General features: G+C 40.1%; 2 protein-coding genes across 2 annotated transcripts in view; one reads left to right on the top strand and one right to left on the bottom strand.

Annotated features, from left to right (window-relative positions):
* The window catches only part of LOC106139674 (uncharacterized), a 40105-nt gene extending 23701 nt beyond the window's left edge, over positions 1-16404 (top strand). The window contains exons 5-14 of the mRNA XM_060952222.1: positions 1255-1408; positions 2502-2647; positions 3438-3567; positions 4746-4837; positions 5489-5659; positions 6146-6253; positions 6954-7121; positions 8453-8572; positions 9065-9169; positions 9613-16404. Coding sequence (XP_060808205.1) covers positions 1255-1408; positions 2502-2647; positions 3438-3567; positions 4746-4837; positions 5489-5659; positions 6146-6253; positions 6954-7121; positions 8453-8572; positions 9065-9169; positions 9613-13161 — 4743 coding nt within the window. The 3' untranslated portion in view covers positions 13162-16404. The remainder of the gene's footprint in view (positions 1-1254; positions 1409-2501; positions 2648-3437; positions 3568-4745; positions 4838-5488; positions 5660-6145; positions 6254-6953; positions 7122-8452; positions 8573-9064; positions 9170-9612) is intronic.
* Positions 16405-17999: 1595 nt separating this feature from the next.
* LOC132903568 (uncharacterized) lies at positions 18000-22711 on the bottom strand. The gene is made up of 6 exons (XM_060952148.1): positions 22648-22711; positions 21336-21551; positions 20192-20281; positions 19496-19645; positions 18752-18968; positions 18000-18129 (listed from the first exon to the last, which is right to left on the bottom strand). Exons 1-6 carry the CDS (start codon positions 22709-22711, stop codon positions 18000-18002), a joined length of 867 nt encoding a protein of 288 aa, XP_060808131.1.
* Between the last annotated feature and the right edge of the window lie 3810 nt (positions 22712-26521).

The following is a 26521-nucleotide window of genomic DNA, read 5'->3' as shown; positions in this document are numbered from 1 at the left end:
TATTCCATAAGTGCTGCATCTTCAATGTTTCCATGGAGTGCACATTCTTTCATATGAAGAAAGTATTGCTGGTAAGTTTCATCTTTTTTCATTTTTCTTGAGCTAAGTTTCTTATGTATAGCGGCACTGTTCAACTTAGTGCCAAATTCTTCATCAAGCTGTTGTTTCAGGTTCTTATAATCCCGTACACTTCCGAGTGATCGTAGAAATAGTTTAGCGGTTCCGGAGAGTAATCTTTTAGCATAAATCAACTTTTCAGTTTCCGACCAGTCCATCAACTGCGCAACATCTTCAAACTCATCGAACCATGTTGAAATCGGGTAAGTATCGTCTCCGCTAAATGTCGTCATCGATTGTTCGATGTCTCTGAAAGATATTTTGGGTGAGTCATCACGAGACTCATGTTCTTCCATATTATCCTTTACTTCCTTCTTCGGCGGCATTTTATTGTGTTGTAAAGAGATTAACTATTTAAAATAATAAAATGTCAATGACTTTGTAAACAACTTCAGTTCAGTGTCCACAGTACCTACTTATTGAATATAGGGATCAGTGACAGTATCGGGAAAATAGCACTGCGTCGGTAAAACAGAACGTCTTCGTAAAACCAAAATGGCCGTTACTTCTGTAAAATAGCACAGCTTCAGTTTTCGTTTTTTATCACTTCGTCTTCAATTTCTTCACACTGTTTTTTTTTATATCCCGGACGAGCCCCCAAAATAGTTGTGGGAATGAAAGTAAAACAGTGCGGAATTATATCGTAAATCTTCTTATTTTATTGGACTTCTTAAAAACACATCTTATAACGTCTTACATCGTACCACAGACTCACTATTCTATATCTTAATGTTACCAACGTAAAAATAAGGAAGAGGTCAGCTAACAAAAAGGATTTAAATAAAAACAAAACTTCTCCCACATATATATAATGAAGAACCAATAGTATGTCAGCTAACCATACACTAACACGCCTCACGTACACACTCTCACCAATAGTGTGGCAGTCGGCCGCCATTACGTCATAGATTATATCAATTTCTGTAACTCACACATGCGTACCACTCCGCCGTTACCATCCGTCACTTTTATTTTAAGGCCCACTACGTCTGACAGTTATCTACCTCTATGTCTCTTTTATCAATCAATTAGTCTCTCATCTTCAGTGTAGTGAAGATGAAACCAGGATTAACACCACGAGAAAGTAGACTTTAAGAATTTGTTATACCATGAATTAATTTCATCGTATAATTTCAGAGTGCCGAACTAATGGAGCTGGAAGTGACCGGCAGCGCCCTAGAGCCGATGCACGCGCCGGTGCTAGCGCGCGCTCTACGGCCGCTCGCGTGCAGGCTGCGGGTGCTGTCCCTGCAGCGCGCCGAGCTGTCCGGCGAGCCGCTGCTGTGTCTGGGTGAGTGCCCCGCCCCACATCACTACCCTGCAGCGCGCCGAGCTGTCCGGCGAGCCGCTGCTGTGTCTGGGTGAGTGCCCCGCCCCACATCACTACCCTGCAGCGCGCCGAGCTGTCCGGCGAGCCGCTGCTGTGTCTGGGTGAGTGCCCCGCCCCACATCACTACCCTGCAGCGCGCCGAGCTGTCCGGCGAGCCGCTGCTGTGTCTGGGTGAGTGCCCCGCCCCACATCACTACCCTGCAGCGCGCCGAGCTGTCCGGCGAGCCGCTGCTGTGTCTGGGTGAGTGCCCCGCCCCACATCACTACCCTGCAGCGCGCCGAGCTGTCCGGCGAGCCGCTGCTGTGTCTGGGTGAGTGCCCCGCCCCACATCACTACCCTGCAGCGCGCCGAGCTGTCCGGCGAGCCGCTGCTGTGTCTGGGTGAGTGCCCCGCCCCACATCACTACCCTGCAGCGCGCCGAGCTGTCCGGCGAGCCGCTGCTGTGTCTGGGTGAGTGCCCCGCCCCACATCACTACCCTGCAGCGCGCCGAGCTGTCCGGCGAGCCGCTGCTGTGTCTGGGTGAGTGCCCCGCCCCACATCACTACCCTGCAGCGCGCCGAGCTGTCCGGCGAGCCGCTGCTGTGTCTGGGTGAGTGCCCCGCCCCACATCACTACCCTGCAGCGCGCCGAGCTGTCCGGCGAGCCGCTGCTGTGTCTGGGTGAGTGCCCCGCCCCACATCACTACCCTGCAGCGCGCCGAGCTGTCCGGCGAGCCGCTGCTGTGTCTGGGTGAGTGCCCCGCCCCACATCACTACCCTGCAGCGCGCCGAGCTGTCCGGCGAGCCGCTGCTGTGTCTGGGTGAGTGCCCCGCCCCACATCACTACCCTGCAGCGCGCCGAGCTGTCCGGCGAGCCGCTGCTGTGTCTGGGTGAGTGCCCCGCCCCACATCACTACCCTGCAGCGCGCCGAGCTGTCCGGCGAGCCGCTGCTGTGTCTGAGTGAGGTTCCTGAGATTAGCACGTTCAAACAAACAAACTTTTCAGCTTTAAAATATTAGTATATAGATATGGACGTATGAAGAAATCAATATATACCTTTCTTTTGTCAACAGTGATCGCTTTGAAATCGAATCATTCCGTCCGTGAGCTGAGACTAGGGGACAATCATCTGACCGCGCACGACGCTGTACAACTGGCCACGTTACTCCGAACAAACACAAGGATACAGCTGTTGGACTTGTCCAACAATCTTATACAGGTAACTGACTGACACTATCAAATATAGGGGAAGAGTGGGTGGTAGAATCGGTAATGTGTCCGGTTAGAAAATGCTTGATGCCCAGAAAGGCGCAGGTTCGAATCCCACCTCGGTCATGTACCGATGACTATTTTCAAAGTTATGTACATTAGTTTGAATACTAAGCGATGCTCTTACGGCGAGGGAAAACGTCGTGAGGGAATTTGCACATTAAGGCAACTGAATGTGTAACCATGGATCCCATACGGGTTGGGTTCCCCTGCAATGGTTGCGGAGGTCAGACTAGAGGCGCTTCGTGTATGTTGCCAATACATATAATCACGTCTATAGCCCTTGCGGGGTAGACAGAGCCAACAGTTTCGAAAAGATTGATACGCCACGTTCAGCTGTTTGGCTTAATGATAGAATTGAGATTCAAATAGTGACAGGTTGCTAGTTCATCGCCTAAAAGAAGAATCCCGAGTTTATAAGCCTATCCCTTAGTCGCCTTCTACGACATCCATGGCAACGAGATGGAGTGGTCCTTTTTTTTATTGGTTCCGGAAACCACACGGTTCGGTGCCGGGTGTCGGGTATGTAAGAAACATAATAAAAAAATAAGGAAGTCCTGGCAAGGGGTCAGGTCAAGGGTACCCGAAACCGCCGAGCTTGCATGAAGAGAGTTATGAATGTGGATGAAGCGGAAGGAAGTGTGCAGAGATTGTGGCAATTGTAAACATGTTGTCTCTGCCTACCCCTCCGGGAGAGAGGCGCGATTTTTTGTATGCATGTATGTATATATGTATAACAGGACGCGGGCGTCGGGCACATAGCAACAGCTCTGTCGGAACAGGCGGGCACGCCGCCATCTCACAGCAACTCCTTCTCGGAGAGCTTGTCCTTGTCTAGCAACGCGGCGCCTTTGACCCACCAGTGTCCCGGTGAGTGCGTAGTCAAATTATAAGTACAGTAAGTGCTAAGTCAAATTATAAGTATGTATAGTAAGTGCTAAGTCAAATTATAAGTACAGTAAGTGCTATGTCAAATTATAGGTACAGTAAGTGCTAAGTCAACTTATAAGTACAGTAAGTCAATTTATAAGTACAGTAAGTGCTAAGACAAATTATAAGTACAGTAAGTGCTAAGTCAAATTATAAGTATAGTAAGTGCTTAGTCAAGTTATAAGTATAGTAAGTGCTAACTAAAATTATAAGTATAGTAGGTGCTAAGTCAAGTTATAAGTATAGTAAGTGCTAAGTCAAGTTATAAGTATAGTAAGTGCTAAGTCAAATTATAAGTATAGTAAGTGCTAAGTCAAGTTTTAAGTATAGTAAGTGCTAAGTCAAGTTATAAGTATAGTAAGTGCTAAGTCAAATTATAAGTACAGTAAGTGCTAAGTCAAATTATAAGTATAGTAAGTGCTAAGTCAAATTATAAGTATAGTAAGTGCTATGTCAACTTAAAAGTATAGTAAGTGCTAAGTCAAATTATATATAAGTATAGTCCTATAGTAACGAAATAATTTAAGATGAAATAATCGTATTGTGAATATTGTGCCGTGTGGTTCTCGGCACCAATACACAAAAAAGAATAGAACCACTCCATATCTTGCCTATGGATGTCGTAAAAGGCGAGGATAGGCTTATTAACTTGGGATTCTACTTTCAGGCGATGGGCTAGAAACCTGTCACTATTTGAATCTCAATTCTGTCATTAAGCCTACCAGCTGAACGCTGCCTGTCAGTCTTTGCAAGACTGTTGGCTCCGTCTACCCCGCAAGGGATATAGACGTGATCATATGAATGAACGAATAAACGAATATATATTGTGAATACTTGCTCATAACAAGTTTTATATTAGTAATTAAGAAACCTTGTATCTTATTAGTTTGTGTCTGTTGTGTTGCCTTATAAATAAATAAATATGAAAAAAGTAAATATATATATATATATATATACACATACATACATATGGTCACGTCTATATCCCTTGCGGGGTAGACAGAGCCAACAGTCTTGAAAAGACTGAATGGCCACACACAATGGTTCAGATATTTATTCGTTTATTTATTTATATATATACATATATATATATATATATATATATATATATTTCTCAGTTGACAGTCACGACGCTCGGGGATTGGTGTACCTCGTTTTGTGGAACAACCAGTTGACGAGAAACTGCGCGCCGCATCTAACCAAAGTATTGGTGAGCGTTTTAGAGTATTAGTTTAAAACTCTCAATTGATTCACTAGCTGCGCCCGCGACTTCGTCAGCGTGGAATAGTTATTTTGGGCATCATTGAAGTCCTGAAGTATGAATAATTTACCCTGTTTCTTTTTTCATATTTTCCATTATTTCTTTGCTTCATATAGTTGCAGCGTGATGTTGTATAGCTTAAAGCCTTCCTCGATGAATGGTCTATTCAACGCAAAAATTTTGTTTTCAATGCGAACCAGTAGTTTCTGAGATTAGCGCGTTCAAACAAACAAACAAACTCTTCAGCTTTATAATATTAGTATAGATTAAGAATAAGGTCGCTAGCCCATCGCCTCCAAGAAAAACACAAAGTTTATAAGCATTTCCCTTAATCAACTCTTACGACGCCTGGATGGAATGGAAAAGAAATGGAGTAGTCCTGTTTTTTTTTTGTTACCAGGAACCTTAAAATATTATATTAGATGAGAAATTCAATTCATTCATTTCATTCATCAAATTTTAGGCGATGAGCAAGCAACCTGTCTCTATTGAATTCCATTTCCATCATTAAGCCAAACAGCTGAACGTGGCCTATCAGTCTTAACAAGACTGTTGGCTCTGTCTATAATCTATGATCAAATTATATTCTATCCTGTCCAGAGTTCATCGTCCACCCTCTGCGTTCTCAACGTGGGCCGGAACGCGATAGGATCCGAAGGGATCCGAGCCCTGACCGGCGGAGCCCTAATGTCCCTGGGGCTTCAGGCGGCCCGGCTCATGGCTGATGCTGCGGCGGCTTTGGCCGAGTTGGTGCGGGTCACTACTGTGCAGGTGGGTGGAAGTTAGGAAAATCTCGGTATTTGGACAATAAGAGAGCTTATTCATTACAGACCGAAATACAAATCTTTTCTTTTAGCAGTATTAATATGGATATGGCCATAGACGTGGAAGAAAAGGTGGACGGAGTTTTACTATACGGCAAAATGAAGCACCAATATACATATATGTAGACATATACGTGTGTAAAGTGTGTGCGTAAGCTATTGGTGAGAGTGTGTGCGCTCACGCACACACTCTCACCAATAGTGTGACAGACGGCCGCCATTTCGTCATAGATGCGTCACAGATCATCTCACAAAATGGCAAGTTGTCTGTTACTCACTCACACAAACGCAACGACAACGCCGCCATTACGATGCTTCACTCTTTTCCAAGCCACACTCCGTCCGCCTTTTTTTTCTACATCTATGGTTTTGGTTTAATCAGTAGGTTAATAAAGTTTAAATAAATAAACAATAAAATTTTTTTCTTCCACAGAGGCTGGATTTACGGGAGAATCGTTTGGGATGCGCCGGGCTCCAAGCTATAGCGAACGCTATGCAGAACAACACCAGCATCACGCAGATTGACCTTGACGATCCACCGGTCAGTACATGGATTATATTGTATCACTAGCTGTGCCCGCGACTTCGTCCGCGTGGAATAGTTATTTTGGGCATCATTGAAGTCCTCAAGGATGAATAATTTTCCGCGGTTTTTTTTTTTTGACGTTATACATTATTTCTTTGCTCCTTATAGTTGCAGCGTGATGTTATATAGCCTAAAACCTTTCTCGATAAATGGTCTATTCATGTAGTTACTGAGATTAGCGCGTTCAAACAAACAAACCGATCGATTAATCTAATTAGCCGGACTAGCTTCAGGTCGGGTGTTCACTCCCTAGGGGAATACTATATCACTGTTTGGTGATAAAATGCCTTAGTTATAGAGACTTAGTTGTGTTATTTCACCTTTCATTCATTCATTCATATAGTCATGTCTATATCCCTTGCGGGGTAGACACAGACAAAAGTCTTGAAGAAACTGGTAGGCCACGTTCAGCTGTTCGGCTTTATGATAGAATTGAGATTCGAATAGTGACGACAGGTTGCTAGCCCATCGCCTAAAAAAAGAATCTCAAGTTTATAAGCCTATCCCTTAGTCGCCTTTTACGACATCCATGGGAACGAGATGGAATGGTCCTATTCTTTTTTTGTTATTGTTCACGGGAACCACACGGCACATGGCGTTTTTAAATATTAAAAACAGTAATAGTACCGTCTATTGATTTCTTTTTCTATCGCAGAAGTTGACAACAACACTAATGGCCGAGGAAGCGGAACTGGCGACGGTGGCGCGGCTGTCGCGCGACATTGTCGCGTACTGTCGCCGCAACGACGCCGCGGCGACGTCGCCCACCAGACCGGTGCACAGGAAGATCAGTCTCACTTGTCATACCGACTGCATAGCAAGGGTGAGTTGTGTGCAATTTATTTATTTATTTTATAACTATATTTTGAACTAGAGGCCGCCCGCGACTTCGTCCGCATGGAAACCCTATCAATCCCGCGGGAACTCTGGGATAAAAAGTAGCCTATGTGTTATTCTGGGTCTTCAGCTACCTACATACCAAATTTCATGGTAATCGGTTCAGTAGTTTTTGCGTGAAAGAGTAACAAACATCCATACATCCATACAAAATTTCGCCTTTATAATAGTAGTAGGATTTTTAACTATATTTTGAAAAATTACACAGATTGTGTTAGACTCGAAGTGGGTTCGAGACTTGTGTACCGTGTGAATGAATGAATACCCCAATACTAGAATAATATATAATATAAATATATACGGGACAAATTACACTGATTGAGTTAGCCTCGAAGTAAGTTCGAAACTTGTGTTACGAGATACTAACTCAACGATATTATATTTTATAATAAATACTTTATATGGATAGTATGAAGTGAATACCCTAATACTAGTACAATGTACTCCATCTTTTCCCATGGATGTCGTAAAAGGCGACTAAAGGATTGGGTTATATGCTGTGAGATTCCTCTTTAAGGCGATGGGCTAGCAACCTGTCACTATTTGTGTCTTAATTCTATTTTAAAGCCAAACAGCTGAACGTGGCCCATCAGTATTTTCAAGACTGTCTATGTATCTATGTCTCTGAATATGTATGTACTAGTGACCCGCCCCGGCTTCGCACGGGTGCAAAATTATAAATGTTATTATACATAAAAACCTTCCTCTTGAATCACTCTACCTGTCACAAAAAACCGCATCAAAATCCGTTGCGTAATTTAAAAGATTTAATCATACAGACGAACAGACTAAAATAGCGACTTTGTTTTATACTATGTAGTGATTAGCGTTGAAAATTCCGAAAGAAACAAATTGTTTTTTTCGGTGAAAGAAACGTTTTTTCGTTTTTTACCGTTTTATTGGTTTGTTACATTGAAATATATCAGAATAAAACCTTGGGGAAAAAACGGTTTTATTGAGATTTTCGTCGTTTGTTTCGAAAAATAAGAAAAAACGATTGAAGAACTATATATATATATTCTATGCATAATTACCAATTTTTGAAACAATGATGCATATTGTAAGGTAATCAATACTTTTCCGTTTCTTTCATATTTTTCCGTTTTTTATTAATAAAAAACATTAAATATTTCATTCTTATCTTTCTTGAAACTTTCGTAAAAAAACTTGTATAAAAACGAGGGAATTTGAAAAAAAAAAAACCGGAAAATTTCCCGCTTTTTTCAACCCTAGCAGTGATGCAGTGTGTGATTGCAGAGTATGGCGGCGTCCACGTCTCTGGCGCCGTGCTCGCCGCCGCGCGCCCGGCTGCGCTCGCCGCTGCCGTCGCCGGCCGGCAGCCCGGTGCCGGCGCACCACCACGCCTCGCGGTTCTCGGTCAGTGCCGGAGCCCCGGAGCCCTGGGGCGCGCCTTCGATGACGGAGCCCGGAGTTGGGCGAGTCGGGGGTTTTTCACACGAAGCGATTGACTTACGTCTGCAACTTTCGCTGGGGAGTCTTAACACGTGTTTGGAGCGATCGTGTTTGTTGCCGTGTGGTTCCCGACACCGATTCAAAAAAGAGAATAGGACCACTACATCTCTTTCCCGTGGATGTCGTAAAAGGCGACTAAGGATTTTTTGGGCTTACAAACTTCGGATTCTTTTTTAGGCGATTTGTCACTATTTGAATCTCAATTCTATCATTAAGCTAAATAGCTGAACGTGGCCGTTCAGTCTTTTCAAGACTGTTGGCTCTGTCTACCCCGCATGGGATATAGACGTGACCATATTTATGTATAAAAAAATAATAAATAAACAATATACATAAATTTTTGTGCAGCGATTACCCAAAATGAGTGTGTGTGAAGGGTATTATTAAATTTTTCAGGTGACAAAAGTTACTCCGGAGAGAGAATCTTCCACTGAGAGCTCGAGCCCATCAACTCCCACCAAGCCTTACGGCCCTTCCCCGTCAAGATTTAGGGTGGTTCAGGTAAGTGTATAAGAGGTAGATGTAAAGAGAACGAGAGGGAGAGAGATGATAAAAGGAGATTTGTGTGTGTGAGTGTGAGCAGTCGTGTCGTAAAAGGCGACTAAGGGATGGGCTTACAAACATGGGATTCTTTACAAGGCGATGGGCTAGTATCCCTTGTGGAGTGAGTAGACAGAGCCAATAGTCTCGAAAAGACTGATAGCTATTTAGCTTAATGATAGAATTGAGATTCTGCGAGTAATAGTGACAGGTTGCTAGCACATCGCCCAAATAAAGAATCCCAAGTTTGTAAGCCTTAAAATCCCTTAGTCGCGTTTTACGACATCCATGGGAAAGAGATGCGAGTGGTCTTATTCTTTTTTGTATTGGTACTGGGAACCACACGGCACATTATAGGTTTAAAGATCTTTACATATTATAACATTAGTTTTATAAATTTACAGGTGGCTGAACCACCACAAATACAAGTGCAACCGCCGACCCAGTCCCAACCTAGGAGAAATACTTCCCGATTTTCGGTCACGAGGAACTATGACTCTGTATACAATCCCACTGTCCCAGCGGTGGGCAAGACTGACGGGTTAGAACCTCAACCCAACCCAGAGAGCTTGACCTCAACAGCTCAAACAGCTTCTTGTCCCACGGTAGATAACCAGACGAACCCCGAAGAAACGGCTAGTGAAAATAGAGGAACGAAAACAGAGTTAGTCAAAACTGAATCGTGTCCAATAGTGGGCGAACTGAACGATAAAGTTGAAACGAATTTAACAAAAACCGAATCTTGCCCAGCTGTGAGTGAAGCTGCCAGGCCTGAACCCAAACCTAGTCCAGATGTCCTGGAGAAAACTGTGTCTTGTCCAGATGTTCTGGAGAAAACTATGTCTTGTCCAGATGTGCTGGAGACAACTATGTCTTGCCCAGATGAGCTGGAGAAAACTATGTCTTGCCCAGCTGTGATCGAGAGTGATCATAAAACGAATGAGGCTGCAAATAATATTGAGCCTGAAAAACTGACTGACTCAGCCAAATGTGAACATTTAATAGGCGAATTTAAAAATGTAGATAATAATCCGGGCCAACCGAGGCCGGACTGTGAAACACCTGATAAATCTCAAAGTGATAAAAACATTGACCAAAACGTGTGTAATGCCAAATATGATTGTACTGAGAATAGTGATAATAAAAGTATTAACAGTGATAGTGTAGTGTCTATTGTAGATAAAGTGGAGGAAGTGACTCACAATGAGGAGTTTGACAATGACGTGCGTAAGACAGAGACGAAGTTAGTTAGAAACACATTAGAAGTAAGCGAGACGGAGAAAGTTGACGTGAACGTTGCGGTGTCAGTCACGACCGAGACCAAAGGAACACAGAAAGTGGTTCAAAAGAAGAAGGAACAAGTAGCGATGAAGCAAATCGAGGCGATAACAGAAGATTTGGGCAATCTCATTCAGGAAATGAAAGATTTGTCCACAAAAACCTCCGTCTTGATTAAGGATGTGAAAACAGACTGCACCCAAACTGATTTAGATGTACCTGCTTTACGTGGTAATGTAGTTCTTAAGAAAAATAAGAGTGAATCGAGTTTAGATAGCCCAGACTTGGAAGTGTCGAGGCTCATGAACAAAAAGCTGGTCGAGAGTCCGTTCTGCGACAGTAGTTCTTCTTTGGAGATATCGGGCAGTTCGGTGGAAAGTTTGAACGCTTTGGAAGTCCAAAGACCAGTTATAATACAGGAATCTGTGGTTTCCGATACGGAATTAGATAGGAGAAAAGCCGACTTTGTTACGTTGTCTACTGAAAGCAGCATTGAGTCGAATACCAGTGAGGTGACGCCAGTGAACTGTGGCAACTTTTTGAATATGTCGGTTAGTTCGAACGAGAGCGTATCGCCTATTATATTTGGTAGGAGTAAGAAAATTCACGACTCGTTGTCGAGTTTGGAGGCTAGTGTCAGTTCTTTGGATTCAGGGAAACATGACAAAGCGATGGTCACATCGGCCGATTCGGGGATTGAGTATTCATTACAGAATCCGTCTGAAAACAAAGATGACAATTCATCGAATGAAGGCACGTTGACGAACAATTCTAGTTTGAAAGAGTCCGCTAGAAGCGATTTTCATGATACGTTGACATCATCTAAACGAGCCTCATCTTTGCTTGACGTGCCAGCGTTGAAGAATAAGGGGTTGGATCGTATGAAGAAGATGTCTTGGGTCGCGCCGTCCCCCAGTTTTCATATTCCTCGGCCCGAGCCAGAGAAAGAGACGAAATTACCGTCGAATTTAGAGAAATTGTTGAGTCTCTTCCAGCATCCGAGCAGTTTGTTCTCTCGTTCCACTGACGATGAGAAAAAATCATCTTCCAACACACCGCCTAGAAGAGATTCTTCTCTAACGAGCGCTTTTTGGTCTTGGGGAAGCGTAGTTGATAAGGACGAAAAAGAAGACAAAGAGAGTTCATCTGAAGCCACAGATTCTACTCTATCTGAGAGAATACAAGTATCGTTCGTTGACGAGTCTTTCTCGAAGAAACTGGACAGTAAAACCCCGTCGACTGACACTGACACGCTGAGCGAGTTCCAAACTTTCCAAAGCTCCGAAGACGAGAAGAATTACAAAGTTACCCATAGAACCACCGATGAATTAGTACAAAAGTTAGTTTTAAGTACAGATGCCGGCTCCAATGGCAACCAGGCCAGGGCTAGTGATAACATAGATCTCAGAAAACCCAACGATTTAAATAGGAACGTGGTCAGTACAGCCGCTGGCGACAGTTTGTCTGACGAGAAAGATGAAACGCCCCGCCCTAGAACTTTCGCCGCTGTGCTCAAGTCGTCAGGCTCCGAGAATTCTCTGGGCAAACAAAACAGCCCTGAAACTGGACAAACTGTTGATAAACTGCCCAGTAAAGTTATAAGAGGTATAAAAGAAAATATAAGCCCGGAGAATACGCTAACATCGAGCATGAGCAACACCAAAGCGTTAGCGACAGAATTATCCGAGAAACAAATAAAGAATCAGCCTATAATTAATGCTGTGTGGGAAATGAATTTAGATAAAGACGAGGCTAGAAGCCAGAGTGACTTAGCACCTATAGCGACCATAGAAGAAACGAGCGAAGAGAATTTAGTCGTAGACTTTGATACGAAATTCGACGATAAAAACACTTCGGGCGATAGCGGAGTGACGTCACTGGAAGGCGCAACCGACGATAGGAAATACAAAAGCGTAATAGATACAATTGCAAGCGATATGGATAATATCGATTTAGGAAAAGACGCGTTGTCGTTTTTGATATATGAGAATCAAGAGTTCGACGCGAACCAGAGCTTAGCCCAAGAACTGAAGGAGGCAGAGACTAAAGAGCTATTAGATATATCGCCTGAGCTGGTCATAGACGAAGCGATAGAGGTGTTCACGCCTAGAGACATAAAAGGCTTGAAGACGTCACCTGTGATACCCGAACGGGCGAAATTGAAAAAGTCAAATTCTTTGGAAGAATTGTCAGTGCAAGATGACAAAGTTAATTCCAAAACTAAAACCATAGCTTTCAAAGTGCCCGAAGCGACGACCACGCCCAGAGATATACCCAGGAAGTCCAGATTACGGACCAGATCTGGGTCCAGTCCTAAATCTCTGCCAGAGAGTTTGAACAAGCCGTGTCCGTTGTCGAAGATGGATTCGATGTTGTGCAAAAAGAAAAAGAGAGTTTCTTCACTGGGCAAAATAGCGCGCGACTCGCTCCTGGCGCTGAACATGACCGAGGAGGAAATAGCGGAGTTTAGAAAGTCTTACAAACTGACCTCAGTGGAGAGTTTGAAGTCTTTGGAGTCCGTATCCGAGGATGCGAACTCGCAGAGTGGTAACTCTGTCGATTCTAGATGTAGGTCCTGTCTAAGGATGTCGCAGGAGAGTTTGATGTCCTTAGATTCGATCACGGAGGATTGCCGATGCGCAGACGAAGAGAAGCCGTGTCACTCGAATAGATAGATATATATAATATAATTCATACGGGTGTATTTGGCTTTTGTTTCGATTTTCAAATGTAGTTCGCCAAGTTTGGAATTGAATGGAGTTTCACTGGTTTTTTTTTAATTTTAATTTTATGAACTTAATAATTTGTTACTGTTGATATAGTGACAAGAGCGAAGTGTACACTCCATTCGATTCTACGCTCGGGTTATATATAAATAATATATTAATTGGGCTGAAATTGCCGCAGAAAATAAGAATCGTGTACAATATTTAGGCTTTATCGTTGAGTAATTAATGGTTGTAAACACATGTACAGTTTTAAGATTTTTAAATTACGTATGTATATGGTTATTTACGGAGTTTTACGCCTTTGTTAGTCATACAAATACAAATTATCGCGTTTTGATCCCTGACGATGTAGCAAAAGAATGCCCAGTAAGCGCCTAGAAATTGGTAGTTTTTATATATTCGACGGCCTATTTGGCGCAGTTGTCGGATTCTCGCCACTGTACCTAAAGATCCCGGGATCGAACCCCGGTTAGGTCAAAGAACTTTTCCCGATTGATCTGGGTGTTGGATGTTTATCAATTTAAGTATTTATTATAAAATATAGTATCATTGAGTTAGTATCTCGTAACACAAGTCTCGAACTTACTTTCGTGCTAGCTCAATCTGTGTGATTTGTCCCGTATATATTTATATAACGTAATTTCTCTTGTTTCATGTTTTAAACCAAAGCAGAGATATCATAGATTCTTATCTAATTTAATAATTGGGTTGTGCAATAAGAAAACATTTATGTAAATCTATATCTAGTTGTAAACTCACATTTTTTTTAATCTGACACAATTTCCGAGAAATCCTGTAAATTAATTTGGAAATGATATGAAGCTACGTTGTATGAAAATGTACCCTTGGCGACTAAAAATTGTTGGGGGTCTAGTGGTAGCGGTGGGACTCATAAGTTCCACCGCTGACACCAAACATACTCAACCAGATGATTGTATGTTTTTTTTTTTATTACTGTAGGAAGTGTAGTTAATAAAGTTTATTAATTCCTACAGAAGAAAGAAGGAGAAAAGAGGAGAAAATATTCGGTTTAAAAATAATTATATTATGAACATAAAAATTGAGAAGCTTTTACAAATAAAAAATATTTTTGACATAAATCACCTATAAACAACATCGTGGCAACCGTTGCCATGGCGAATACCATGAAGGTTGCCTACAATTACATTATAATAGTTTTATTTCAATTTGGCATAATCAAACTTTGCAAATGTGAACCGTTACGCAAAACGATGATTATACCAATAAATGTTATACAATATTTAAATTATGCCCTTAAAATATATATTGGATACTATATTGATCTAACTACCATTTACATAATCAAAGTAATTGACAGCTTTTTGCTCGGAACGAGGCGCTGTCTACACCGTAAGGGATTCAACGTAATATTTGTATAAGTAAATCTTGTGCAATCTTCAAAATCGAAGCGTGAAAATCGTAGAATAAATGGGCCTTTGTAAATCACTCGCAGACTGCATTTAACTCATACGAATGTTATCAATCGTTCTATATATACATTTGTGTGACTGACTGACATACAAGTACTGGGCGTAAGAAGAGATTTATTATGATTCTTCCTCTGTGAGTATGTATAGAACAGCTCTAAGTGAGATTGTCCAGATATTATCCACGGAATCGTTTATAATGAGACAATGCGATATTTTTTATAACACGGCCATTTTGAGACAATGCCTCTGAAATACAACGACTTACGCTAAAACGGAACTATGGTGATCATGATTTGTAAAAAAAAATCATACTTATATATAATTCTTTTGCAATAAAAATCACACTCCATTTTTGTACCTTCACAAATGTCGTATCCTATAGCGATGGCAAAAAGATAATTATGTACATATTTTTTGTAGTTTCGCCTAATCGTTGTATTGGTGAAAATCTCCGATACTGCTGAAAGCTGCCTTTCAGTCTTTTCAAAGACTGTTGGCTCTCTCTACCCCGCAAGGTTTATAGACGTGATTATATGTATGTACCTATGTCAAGATAAGATGTGCCCTTCGAATCAAACCTTCGGCAGGTTTACGTGACGTGACTTTTTGAAGATATTACAATTAACTCATTTTAACACGTAACGGATCGTCAATTTGCGCCCTAGTGTCAAAATACAAATGTTTTTTTTTTTATTCACCTTTCATTTCCCATAAAAATATTTCACGATTCTTTTTATGTTTATATAATTGATTATATTATTGATCATCACTTTGAAATAAATCATGACATCATCATAATCTTTTGTGATGCTAGAATGGAAAATTCGTATTGTTCTGACATTATAATAATATTGGTACCCGCGCGAAATACTGTTGCTGTCCCATGTCGCGTCATAAAAAAAGCGAAACGGCGATATTTTTTCGCGCCATTAATACGGCGTTGCGCGTGACATGCATTGGGGGATGGTATACTTATAAAATGAAAAGTCTCAATTATGCTTTGCCGTCTGTGAGTGATTTAAGGAATTAACGTAAATAAATATATATATATATGTACAGGGCCCTTAAAACCAGTGTACGACAGTGTTGTATGAATTACATTGACAAGGAAATTATATTTATTACATAATGAAAATAAATAAAACTTATAAAATTAAATTTTTATGTAGATTAGGTGGATACTCGCCCGCGTAAAACTGGCCCTTAATAATTTCTGCGATTTACGTTTATAAGCGCTTTGAAGCGATGACATTGATATAACCATTTACGTAAAAATAGTCACGTCTATATCCCTTGCGGGGTAGACGGAGCCAAGAGTCTTGAATAGACTGAAATGTCACGTTCAACTATATGGCCTGATAATGGAATTGATCATAAGAATAAGATTGGAATGATCAAATAGTGACAGGTATCTCAAGGTCATCGGTTCAAATAAATATATTTTGTTTTTTTTTTAATGTTGCCACCTTTGATAATATAATTTTGCTTATCCCAGAGGAAGATCGATGTATTAATTATATTTTTTTCAATAGATTTCATTTCATTTAATGTAGAAGAGTCTAAATTATGGCAACATTTATTCATTTGCGCGTTAAAAATATTATAGTTTCTTTGTCAATGTACAAATGTTTATATGTAATTATCGGTATATCAAATTGATATATTGTGTTTCTCTTGAAAGTCTATTTTTAATGTAATATATAAAATAATTACTGTCATTAAAGTATCCCAACTTTAATTCGTTTCTTTTGTAACGTCCTTTCAACATACATACATACATATATATGATTACGTCTATGTATATGCCTAGCGGGGTAGACAGAGCCACCAGTCTTGAAAAGACTGATAGGCCACGCTCAGCTGTTTGTCTTAGTGATAGAATTGAGATTCAAATAGTGACAGGTTGCTAGCCCATCGCCTAAAAGAGCAATCTCAAATTTATAAGCCTATCCCTAAGTCGCCTTTTACGATATCTGTGGGAAAGAGATGGAGTGGTCCTATTCTTTTTTGTAATGGTGCCGGGAACCACACGGCACGTCCTTTCAATTCGATTCTAAATCTTTATTGCATATCATAAAGTACATCAGTTGAACTACAGTAACTGCTTATAAATAGGTACAATATGAACCCTTTGGGCATCGCAATTTTAAAATAATATGGAACGGCGGGCAGGTTTATATTGGCCATATGATGGATACCTATAACAAAAATCAAATAAATGTCGCATATTATTTGAAGTTAATATTTATAAGTAATTCGGAAATCGTCCCCTTAATTTTGACTAAAAAATATTTTTATTTATTTATTATTATTGTAACAATTACAATTTGCAAAGTACAATAGGCGAACTTAATCCTACTATCCTACTACTATTATAAAGGCGAAAGTTTGTATGGATGTATGGATGTTTGTTACTCTTTCACGCAAAAACTACTGAACCGATTACCATGAAATTTGGTATGTAGGTAGCTGAAGACCCAGAATAACACATAGGCTACTTTTTATCCCAGAGTTCCCGCGGGATTGATAGGGTTTCCATGCGGACGAAGTCGCGGGCGGCCTCTAGTAGCATTATATAACAGTCTACCATTAGGTGGATTATTAATTAACACATGAAGAACAGCCATCTGCCGTGCGGTTCCTGACACTTTGAAATAGGACCACTCCATATCTTTCCCACAGATGTCGTGACTAAGGGAAAGGCTACTAAGGATTCATCTTGTAGGCAACGGGCTAACAACTTGTCACTATTTGAATCTCAATTCAATCATTTAGCCATACAGCTAAATGTGATCTTTTATGACTGTTGGCTCTGTCTACCTCGTACAGGATCAAGCCGTGATTATACCTATATACAGAAACTAATAATAACTGGGAAGTTAGATGGGAGAACACCAAGGAGAAGGAGTCCTAAACTCCTCCAAATGTCGATGTCTGAAGCTCTCCATCATGCAGAAGAACGCAGTAGATGACGGCCTCTGTAGCGCTTCATACATACATAAAATCACGCCTCTTTCCCGAAGGAGTTGGCAGAGACTACATCTTTCCACTTGCCACGATCTCTGCACACTTCCTTCGCTTCATCCACATTCATAACTCCCCTCATGCAAGCTCGGCGGTTTCGGGCACTCTTGACCTGACCCTTTGCCAGGACGTCCTTAATTTGATCAAAATACGTTCGTCTAGGTCTTCCCACTCCGACCTTACCCTCTACAGCTTGCTTCATCAATAGTTTATTTATTTCGAACAATCAATGAAATACATTTTCTAGACTTATGAACGTAAATGGACAAACAGTAAGAAATAGTGGCATGAGTTTATTCAATTTTGAGTTCAAAGTCCAACGTCGTACGGTGCGAAATCCCAGCTACCCTCCACCGGCCAATTGTGCATAAAACGCTTCTTCCTCGTGGTGGAATTTTCAGGCAAACCCAGACGCCGCATCAAGTATTTCTGTCGTAGCCTGTAGAAAAAGAAAATTTATACATACATAGTGCCGTGTGGTTCTCGGCACCAATAAAAAAAGAATATGGCCACTCCTTCTTTTTCCCATGGATGTCGTAAAAGGCGATAAAGGGATAGGCTTACGAACTTGGCATTCTTCTTTTAGGCGACAGGCTAGCATCCTGTCACTATTCGAATCTCTATCATTAAGCCAAACAGCTGAACGTGGCCTAACAGTCTATCAGTCAGTGTCAAAACTGTTGGCTCTGTCCAACCCGCAAATGATATAGACGTGATTATATGTATGTATGTATATTAATACAATTCCACACTCACCAACTCTAGTGGTTTACACGTGATTATATGTACCTATGTGGCGCAGCGGTAGTACGCTTGTCTGTGACACCGGATGTCCCGGGTTCGAATCCCGGCCAGGGCATGATGAGAAAAGAACTTATTCTGATTGGCCTGGGTCTTGGATGTTTATCTATATAAGTATTTATTATAAAATATATTATCGTTGAGTTAGTTATCTCGTAACACAAGTTTCGAACTTACTTCGAAGCTAAGTCAATCTGTGTAATTTGTCCCGTATACATATATTTATTTATTTATGTATATCAATACAATTCCACACTCACCAACTCTTGTGGTTTTCCTCCATGCGTCTGCCGCCAGGCTTGGTCATACCTGCCGGCATGGTCATGTCTGCCGGCATGGTCATGTCTGCCGGCATGGTCATACCCGGTGACAATTGGCTCGAAGCGCCGGTGCTACCAAATGTACCATTGCCAAACATAGCAGGGTTTCTTGTTCTCGTCAATCTGGCTTTTGCTTCACGCCTTTTCTTCCATAGTGCTGAATAACAATTATACATCTTATATATAAAATTCACGTGTCACAATGTTCGTCTCCGTACTCCTCCGAAACGGCTTTACCGATTTTAACCAAATTTTGCATGCATATTCAGTAGGTCTGAGAATCTGCTAATACCTTAGTGAACTTTTTTTTTCTAGAAATTACTTAAAAATTACTCCTATGGCAAAACAACGTTTGCCGGGACAGCTAGTATACCTATATATATATATATATATATATATATATAATCACGTGTGCCGTGTGGTTCACGGCACCAATAAAAAACAGAATATGACCACTCCATCTCTTTCCCATGGATGTTGCAAAAGGCGACTAAGAGATAGGCTTACAAACTTGGGATTCTTTTTAGGCGATGAGTTAGCAACCTGTCACTATTTGAATCTCAATTCTATCGTTAAACCAAATAGCTGAACGTGACAATTCAGTCTTTTCAAAACTGTTGGCTCTGTCTACCCCGCAAGGGATATAGTCGTGACCATATGTATGTATGTATTGTTACCGCATACCTTGGTTTATTTGAGCGCCTTTCTTAACGGGATACTCATCATTGGTGAAGTAACTGATGATGGTGTCACAATACTTATGTATGTCGCGCTCATAAGTAAATACGTGTTCCATGGTCAACAAGAAATGGATGGGTTTTATTTCTCTAACACCTGCAATTAGACATCTGGTATTAAATTAGGAAGACCTTCCTCCTCATGACGTTCCGATACATCCTTAATAAGCTGGTGAGGAGCCCGGGGGTATGTCTTGGACCATAGATCCTAAGTGATGCTCCCTGGCGGAACAGAACCTCTTTCACGTCTATATCCCTTGCGGGGGGGACAGAGCCAACAGTCTTCAAAAGACTGAATGGCCACGTTCAGCTATTTGGCTTAATGATAGAATTGCGATTCAAATAGTGACAGGTTGCTAGCCCATCGCCTAAAAAAGAATAAAAGTATAAAAAAATATGTATATTATTTACGAACATATATATATATATATATATGCAAATCTTCATCTTCCTCCTGGCTTGAGTCACAGTTGCATCTTCACCACTGGTGATGAGCCCGGGGTATGCCTTTGACCATGGATCCTTTTTCATACTACTTAGTGATAAGGGTTGTCCACCCTTAACATTTTATTGTAACTTAAAAATTATTTATATGGCAAAACAACGTTTGCCGGGACAGCTAGTACCTAGTAAATAAAAATACCTGGTCCCACAAACGCAGACTTCCCCGACGCCTTATCCCTCCACTGATAGTAATGTTCCATCATTCGTCTATATTTTTCGCGTATCTTACCTGAAAATTGTATATTCTTTATACATGGTGACTTTTAATTCAACTGCATAAATTTAACTGTGTGTACTCATCTAAAGGATATTTAAAAACGTTAAAAGAAAAATATCGGTTCATATTTCAGAAAGTACGAAAAAAATAAATAAAAGTATCAAAATCCACGATCCTAAATACGTAATATCACCCGGCCGGCGGAAAAGCGACGCGTAAGTTTCAGAGGTCAACGACACAATTTATTCAGCTGAGCGATCTCTACAACTCTGTACTTTACTTGATCTTGATACTAGAAAAATAATTTATTTTTTAGACATTTATTTACATGTTTAGTTTTAATTTCTTTTTGTAGAATTGGTCTTTAATAAAGCGTGTGACGTAGTTTACACTTGCAATGGCGGACTTATCCCATGAAGAGATCTCTTCCAGTCAACCGGCACACAATAAAGAAACTAGATAATTACATACATACATATAGTCACGTCTTTATCCCTTTCGGGGTAGACATAGCCAACAGTCTTGAAAAGACTGATAGGCCACATTCAGCTGTTTGGTTTAATGATGGAATTGAGACTCAAATAGTGACAGGTTGTTAGTCCACCACCTACAAGAAGAAACCCAAGTTTTTTTAGCCTATCCTCAATCGCCTTTTACGACATCAACGGGAAAGAATTGGAGGTTGGACCTAATCTATTTTTCTATCAGTGCCGAGAACCACACGGCACGAACTAGACAACTAAGTAAAACAAAGAAGCGATAACTTCAATCTCTTCCTTGTACATTCTTACATACATACATACATATGGTCACGTCTATATCCCTTGCGGGGTAGACAGAGCCAACAGGCTTGAAGAGACTGAATGGCCACGTTCAGCTATTTGGCCTTAATGATGGAATTGAAATTCAAATAGTGACAGGTTGCTAGCCCATCGCCTAACTAAGAATCCCAAGTTTGTGAGCCTATCCCTTAGTCATCTTTTACCACATCCATGAGAAAGAGATGGAGCGGTCCTATTCTTTTTGTATTGGTGCCGGGAACCACACGGCACTTGTACATTCTTACCCATAATATATCCGACTTCGAAAGGGTTAGTACCCTTATGGTAGTCCCTTATATCCAGCACGTGTCTCACCCTCATATACGCTTGCGTCAAAAGATCGTGACTTATGTTCCTTATTTTATACTTGTTTTCCAATCCCACATTGTCTTTTACGTCCCAAGGCGTCTCCACGTTCCCCCACCACCACCAGCATTCGCAGGTCGTGATGTACCAGCTAACTGGATCAATATACAATATCAACGATTTAGATTTAAGAGATCTATATTTGTAAATAGACGTCCGATGAAAATGCTGCAGTTTAGTTTGTTCCGCCGCTTGTTCTGCACATGCGCTTTGGAAGCGGTAGTAGTTATAATTAGATTTAAGTTATGTGACGTCAATAAGTAATACATTGTATACATTTTGAAAATAAATCTATATATACCTAAAAAGGTAAAGCATAAGCCAACTGTTTTAAAATGTATCAAATGACAATCAAACCAGAAGGCTACCTCAATAATATAAATATACGGTACTTAGATGTTTCATAAAATTCAACTTAATTTACTATAGCCGTGTGGTTCCCGGCACCAATACAAAAAAGAATAGGACCACTCCATCTCTCTCCCATGGATGTCGAAAAAGGCGACTAAGGGATAGGCTTACATACTTGGGATTCTTTTTTAGGCGATGGGCTAGCAACCTGTCACTATTTGGATCTCAATTCTATCATTAAGCCTAATAGCTGAACGTGGCCTATCAATCTTTTTAACACTGTTGGCTCTGTCTACCCCGCAAGTAAAAAAATCTCACATATTAAACCAAGTGACACTTTCCCGCTAATCATAGCATACACTTTCATAAAAATACTCTTACAATACTACTTAATAGGTATTAACTTAAGGTCAGTTCACATTGCGATGACACGAGCTACATTTAAAAATAACGCTTCTGTATTGTTTTTTTGTTTTTTTTTTTGAAAAACCCAGTTACTTGAATGATTTTGACTAAGTTATTTGCGCGTGAAATCACATTATATTGTCATTACGTACCTACTTTTAACATTTGCACACTGTCATGACGACATGTTGTAACACTATTTTAATTTTGACATCTTAAATACATTTATATGTTATGTACACATGTTTTGGCAGATAAATTAAATTAAAAAACTTTTAAAAATTTAAAAAAACAACCTTGATACGTCTTTATGTCGAAAATAAGTACATTCCATAAATAAAAGGTGGTTAAACAAACGTCATTTATTATGACGTTATTCAGTAGTTCTTTTCTTGGCCGTAAATAAATTTTAAAATGTATTTTTTTAACAAAAACCCTTTTTAGCGTCTAGTCTAGACACGCCGAAATATATGCATGTAGTTGTTTGATACGTGTCCATACTTCCACAGATAAATAGGATAGAATAGATTTATTTTCAAAATTGGATACAAAGTGTCACTTATTGACGTCACATCACTTAAATCTAATTATATCTACTACCGTTTCCAAGCGCATGTATAGAAGAATTGGCGGAACAAACTACACTGCGGCATTTTCACCGGACATCAATTTACAAATATAGATAAATGTAAACCGTGGACGAATGTACATTGGCAACATTAAAACTATGTAATGATTTCAATACGAATATTATGACGATGACAGAATAGAAGACCTACAATCAGGGACAGGATATTAGGAATAGACACAAGATATATACTAGGTAAGGTTCTCGGTTAAAATGCGTGTGGCGCAAAAAGGCACAGGTTCAACATGCAATAGTACGATAACTTTAAGGGAATGCTCAATTTCTATCGCAAAATTATCCCAAAAGCAGCTAAACTACAGCCGTCGTTGAATTCATTACTGCAGGGACCGAAAATAAAAGGCTCGCGTCAAGTTCACATGACCCCTGAACTGGTAAAAACATTTAAGGCCTCCTTTTATTATCGAATAGGAAATCCTTATAACGGACTACCCCCCGGGTACTACTACAAGAAATTAATAATAATTAAATAAAGATTAGGGGCATCTTTGGGAACAGGGAGAGCTGCAGAGTCTACCGGGCAAACGAATCCATTACATAAGTGGCGACCGTGACTTATAAAAAAATCTAAAAAATTATCGAAAAAGGATGCAGTGCCAGAGATTTGGTAGAGAGTTTCCCTCCATCTGCTCCGAATTACCCGAAAGAAGAATTAGAAAGTTGTATTATTAATTAATTCTTTATTTACCGGGTACTACCCGGGAGAGTGTGGGACTCCTGGCACCTAATGTACCAGTCTACCCACTAAAAACCCTCCGTGCGCCCTTTTTGCCATTTTGAGAGCTTCATGGGAGGCAAGTCGGACTCCTTGTAACTTGCACACAGCTTGTTTTTTAGAATTCAGTAGCGTATTAACTAGGTACATTTTATCTTCATATTTTTTTTTGCGTTTGTAGCTGATAAATGTATATGAATCACTAAGTAAGTACCTTTATCTATTAAAATGTAGCGGTGTGTGTAGTCTCAGTGTGAACTAACCCTACTTGTAAGTTTTATTGCAAAATGTAATTTAAAAGCACATTTCACTAAATTAATGTTAATGAGAAATACATTTATAAGTTACAAGCTGTCGCTCGCGACTCCGTCCGCCTTCAATTTCTATAAATTTTAACTTATACTATATTATAAAGCTGAAAAGTTTGTTTGTTTGAATGCGCTAATCTCAGGAACTACTGGTTCGAATTGAAAATCCTTTTTGTGTTGAATAGACCATTTATCGAGGAAGGCTTTAGGCTATATAATATCACGCTGCAACTTTTTGGAGCGAAGAAATAATGACAAATGTGAAAAAAAAACGGGGAAGATTATTCATCCTTGAGAGCTTCTATGATTTATTTACATTACCTATATTATTATAGTAAAATGCCTTGTGGTTCTTGGCACCCCATCTCTTTCCCGTGGATGTCGTCAAATGCGTCAGCTAAATAGCTGAACGTGGCGTATCAGTCTTTTCAAGCCTGTTGGCTCTGTCTTACTCACAAGGGATATAGACGTGACCATATGTATGTATGTATATGTACATATGTATGTAAAGTTTCATAAAAATGCGTGGTCTATTTGTTCAGCGTAGTTGTCGATTCTTGTCCCTGAACCAAAAGATCTCAGGTTCGATACCCGTTTAGGTCATAATGGATATGGAATCTGATTGGCCGAGTTACAATACTAATGAAAAATTATTAATGACTAGTAAGTACTAAAAATTACTTATATGAAAATTTCAAAAGTTCATCGTAACAAAAAAAAATCCGTATGACGTTCTGACGTTCAGCTGTTTGACTTAATGAAAGAAATAAGATTTAAATAGTGACAGGTTGCTAGCCCATCATCGCCTAAAAGAACAATCACAACGATGTTTTAACGACATCCATGGGAAAGAGATGGAGTGGTCTTATTCTTTTTTTTTATTGGTGCCGGGACCCACACGGCAAGGAAAAACGAAAAGAAGGAGGAATAAGAAAAACATATTAGGATTTCACGTACACTTTTTATTTATGTGCCAAGTTATCTTGAGTTCACAATTCCATTTATATGGTCAGTTTATTTACCATCCAGCGTGCGAGGGATATGTTATGACGTCTTCTATACATATTAATTACTAGCTTTTGTTTTAGCTTCGTCTTCGTAAATTAAGCGCCATTTACAAAAAGCGACGAAATTAAAACAACATACAAAAAGCAACTGATTAAACGCCACCAAATTAAGAAAAGCAAAGAATTTAGTGCCACTTACAAAAGAGTACATGTTTATCGCAAATCCTACGGGAACTTTAGTTTTTACAGAGATGAAAATGGTACTGTACATGTCTTTCTCCAGACTCTTAATTATATATAGGTTATAGTACCCGGTTGACCGAGCTTTGCTCGGTCTACCAGAGATGGCGCTGAAGTAGTTTCTTAAAACGGGGTTTTTAAAATGTTTATATTATCTTGGGAACCGAGCTTTTTCGAACCTTGGACCTTAATAAATCGATTCCTTGAGCCGAAAAGCCCCTAATCTGTAACTTTCATGAAAATCGTTGGAGCCGTTTCCGAGATCCTGATTATATATATACAAGAATTGCTCGTTTAAATATATTAGATAGATTTTAGATTACAAGAAGATTAATTCAGTAGATAGCCCGTGAAAGGGTAACAAAGAAACAAACTTAATTTAAAATGTATAATATTAATTGGGATTGGGATAAATGTAAATGTGTGTTTGTACGTCGTTCACATCAAAACCAACCGACCACCAACGGTTCCGTGTGGTTCCCGGCATTTGTGCCGAATAAAGAAAAATACAATCAATACATCTCTTTCCCGTGGATGTCGGAAAAGGCGACTAAGGGATAGGCTTATAAACTTGCGATTCTTTTGCGATGGGCTAGCGACCTGTCACTGTTTGAATCTTAATTCTATTGTTAGAAGAGTCGCCTTTAACGACATCCATCTGAACTGTTTGGTTGGCGAGTGGTTCTAATCCAAATGTGCAGGAAACCCGGCAAGAGTTTTTCTAAAAATTTAGCGTTAAACTTTAGTCATCTTCTTATAAACGGACTCCAAAACATCAATCAGATGGTTGATCTCAATAGCTAGATTAGCTATCTGCTCATAAGCGTTCACATGCTCTATAGGCTTCCACTCGTCATACAGTCTCTCAACAGTTAACGCGACATCAGACATTGTGTTAACTTTATCCGTAATGGCGCCCATAACGAAACCAATTTCAAAATATGCTGAATTATCGTAATCCTTCTTAATATTCTCCGCTTTACGAACTAACTCATCGTTATCTTTAACAGTGTCGTACATTAAACGAAATAACTTTAGTTTCATGTCTTTCTCAGTCTTAGCTTCATCTTCGTGATGAGCGGTCAAAGTAGTGACTTCAGATCCTTGACGTCTGTTAAAATGTCTTTGATTGTCTTTATGGTCAGTTTGCAAGCCATCGTGGACACCCATCGCTTCAAAATCCCAATCGTGTTTCGATACTGGTGTCTCTTCAAAAGACATTGATGATTCGTCATCATTTTTTACATGGTCTGCCATTTTGGTTCTTATTTCGTTATGCCTTATCATTGCTTTAGGCATTTTCTCATTGTGTTTCATTATATGCGGTACATTATTGTAATTTGCAGGAGATTTAATCAAATACTCTATGGCTACATTTCTTTTTAATTTCTGA

The sequence above is a fragment of the Amyelois transitella genome, chromosome 28 (assembly GCF_032362555.1).
Source record: "Amyelois transitella isolate CPQ chromosome 28, ilAmyTran1.1, whole genome shotgun sequence".
NCBI lineage: Eukaryota > Metazoa > Arthropoda > Insecta > Lepidoptera > Pyralidae > Amyelois > Amyelois transitella.
Note: the sequence above shows the minus strand (reverse complement) of the source record. Positions and strands in the feature narration are given on the sequence as shown.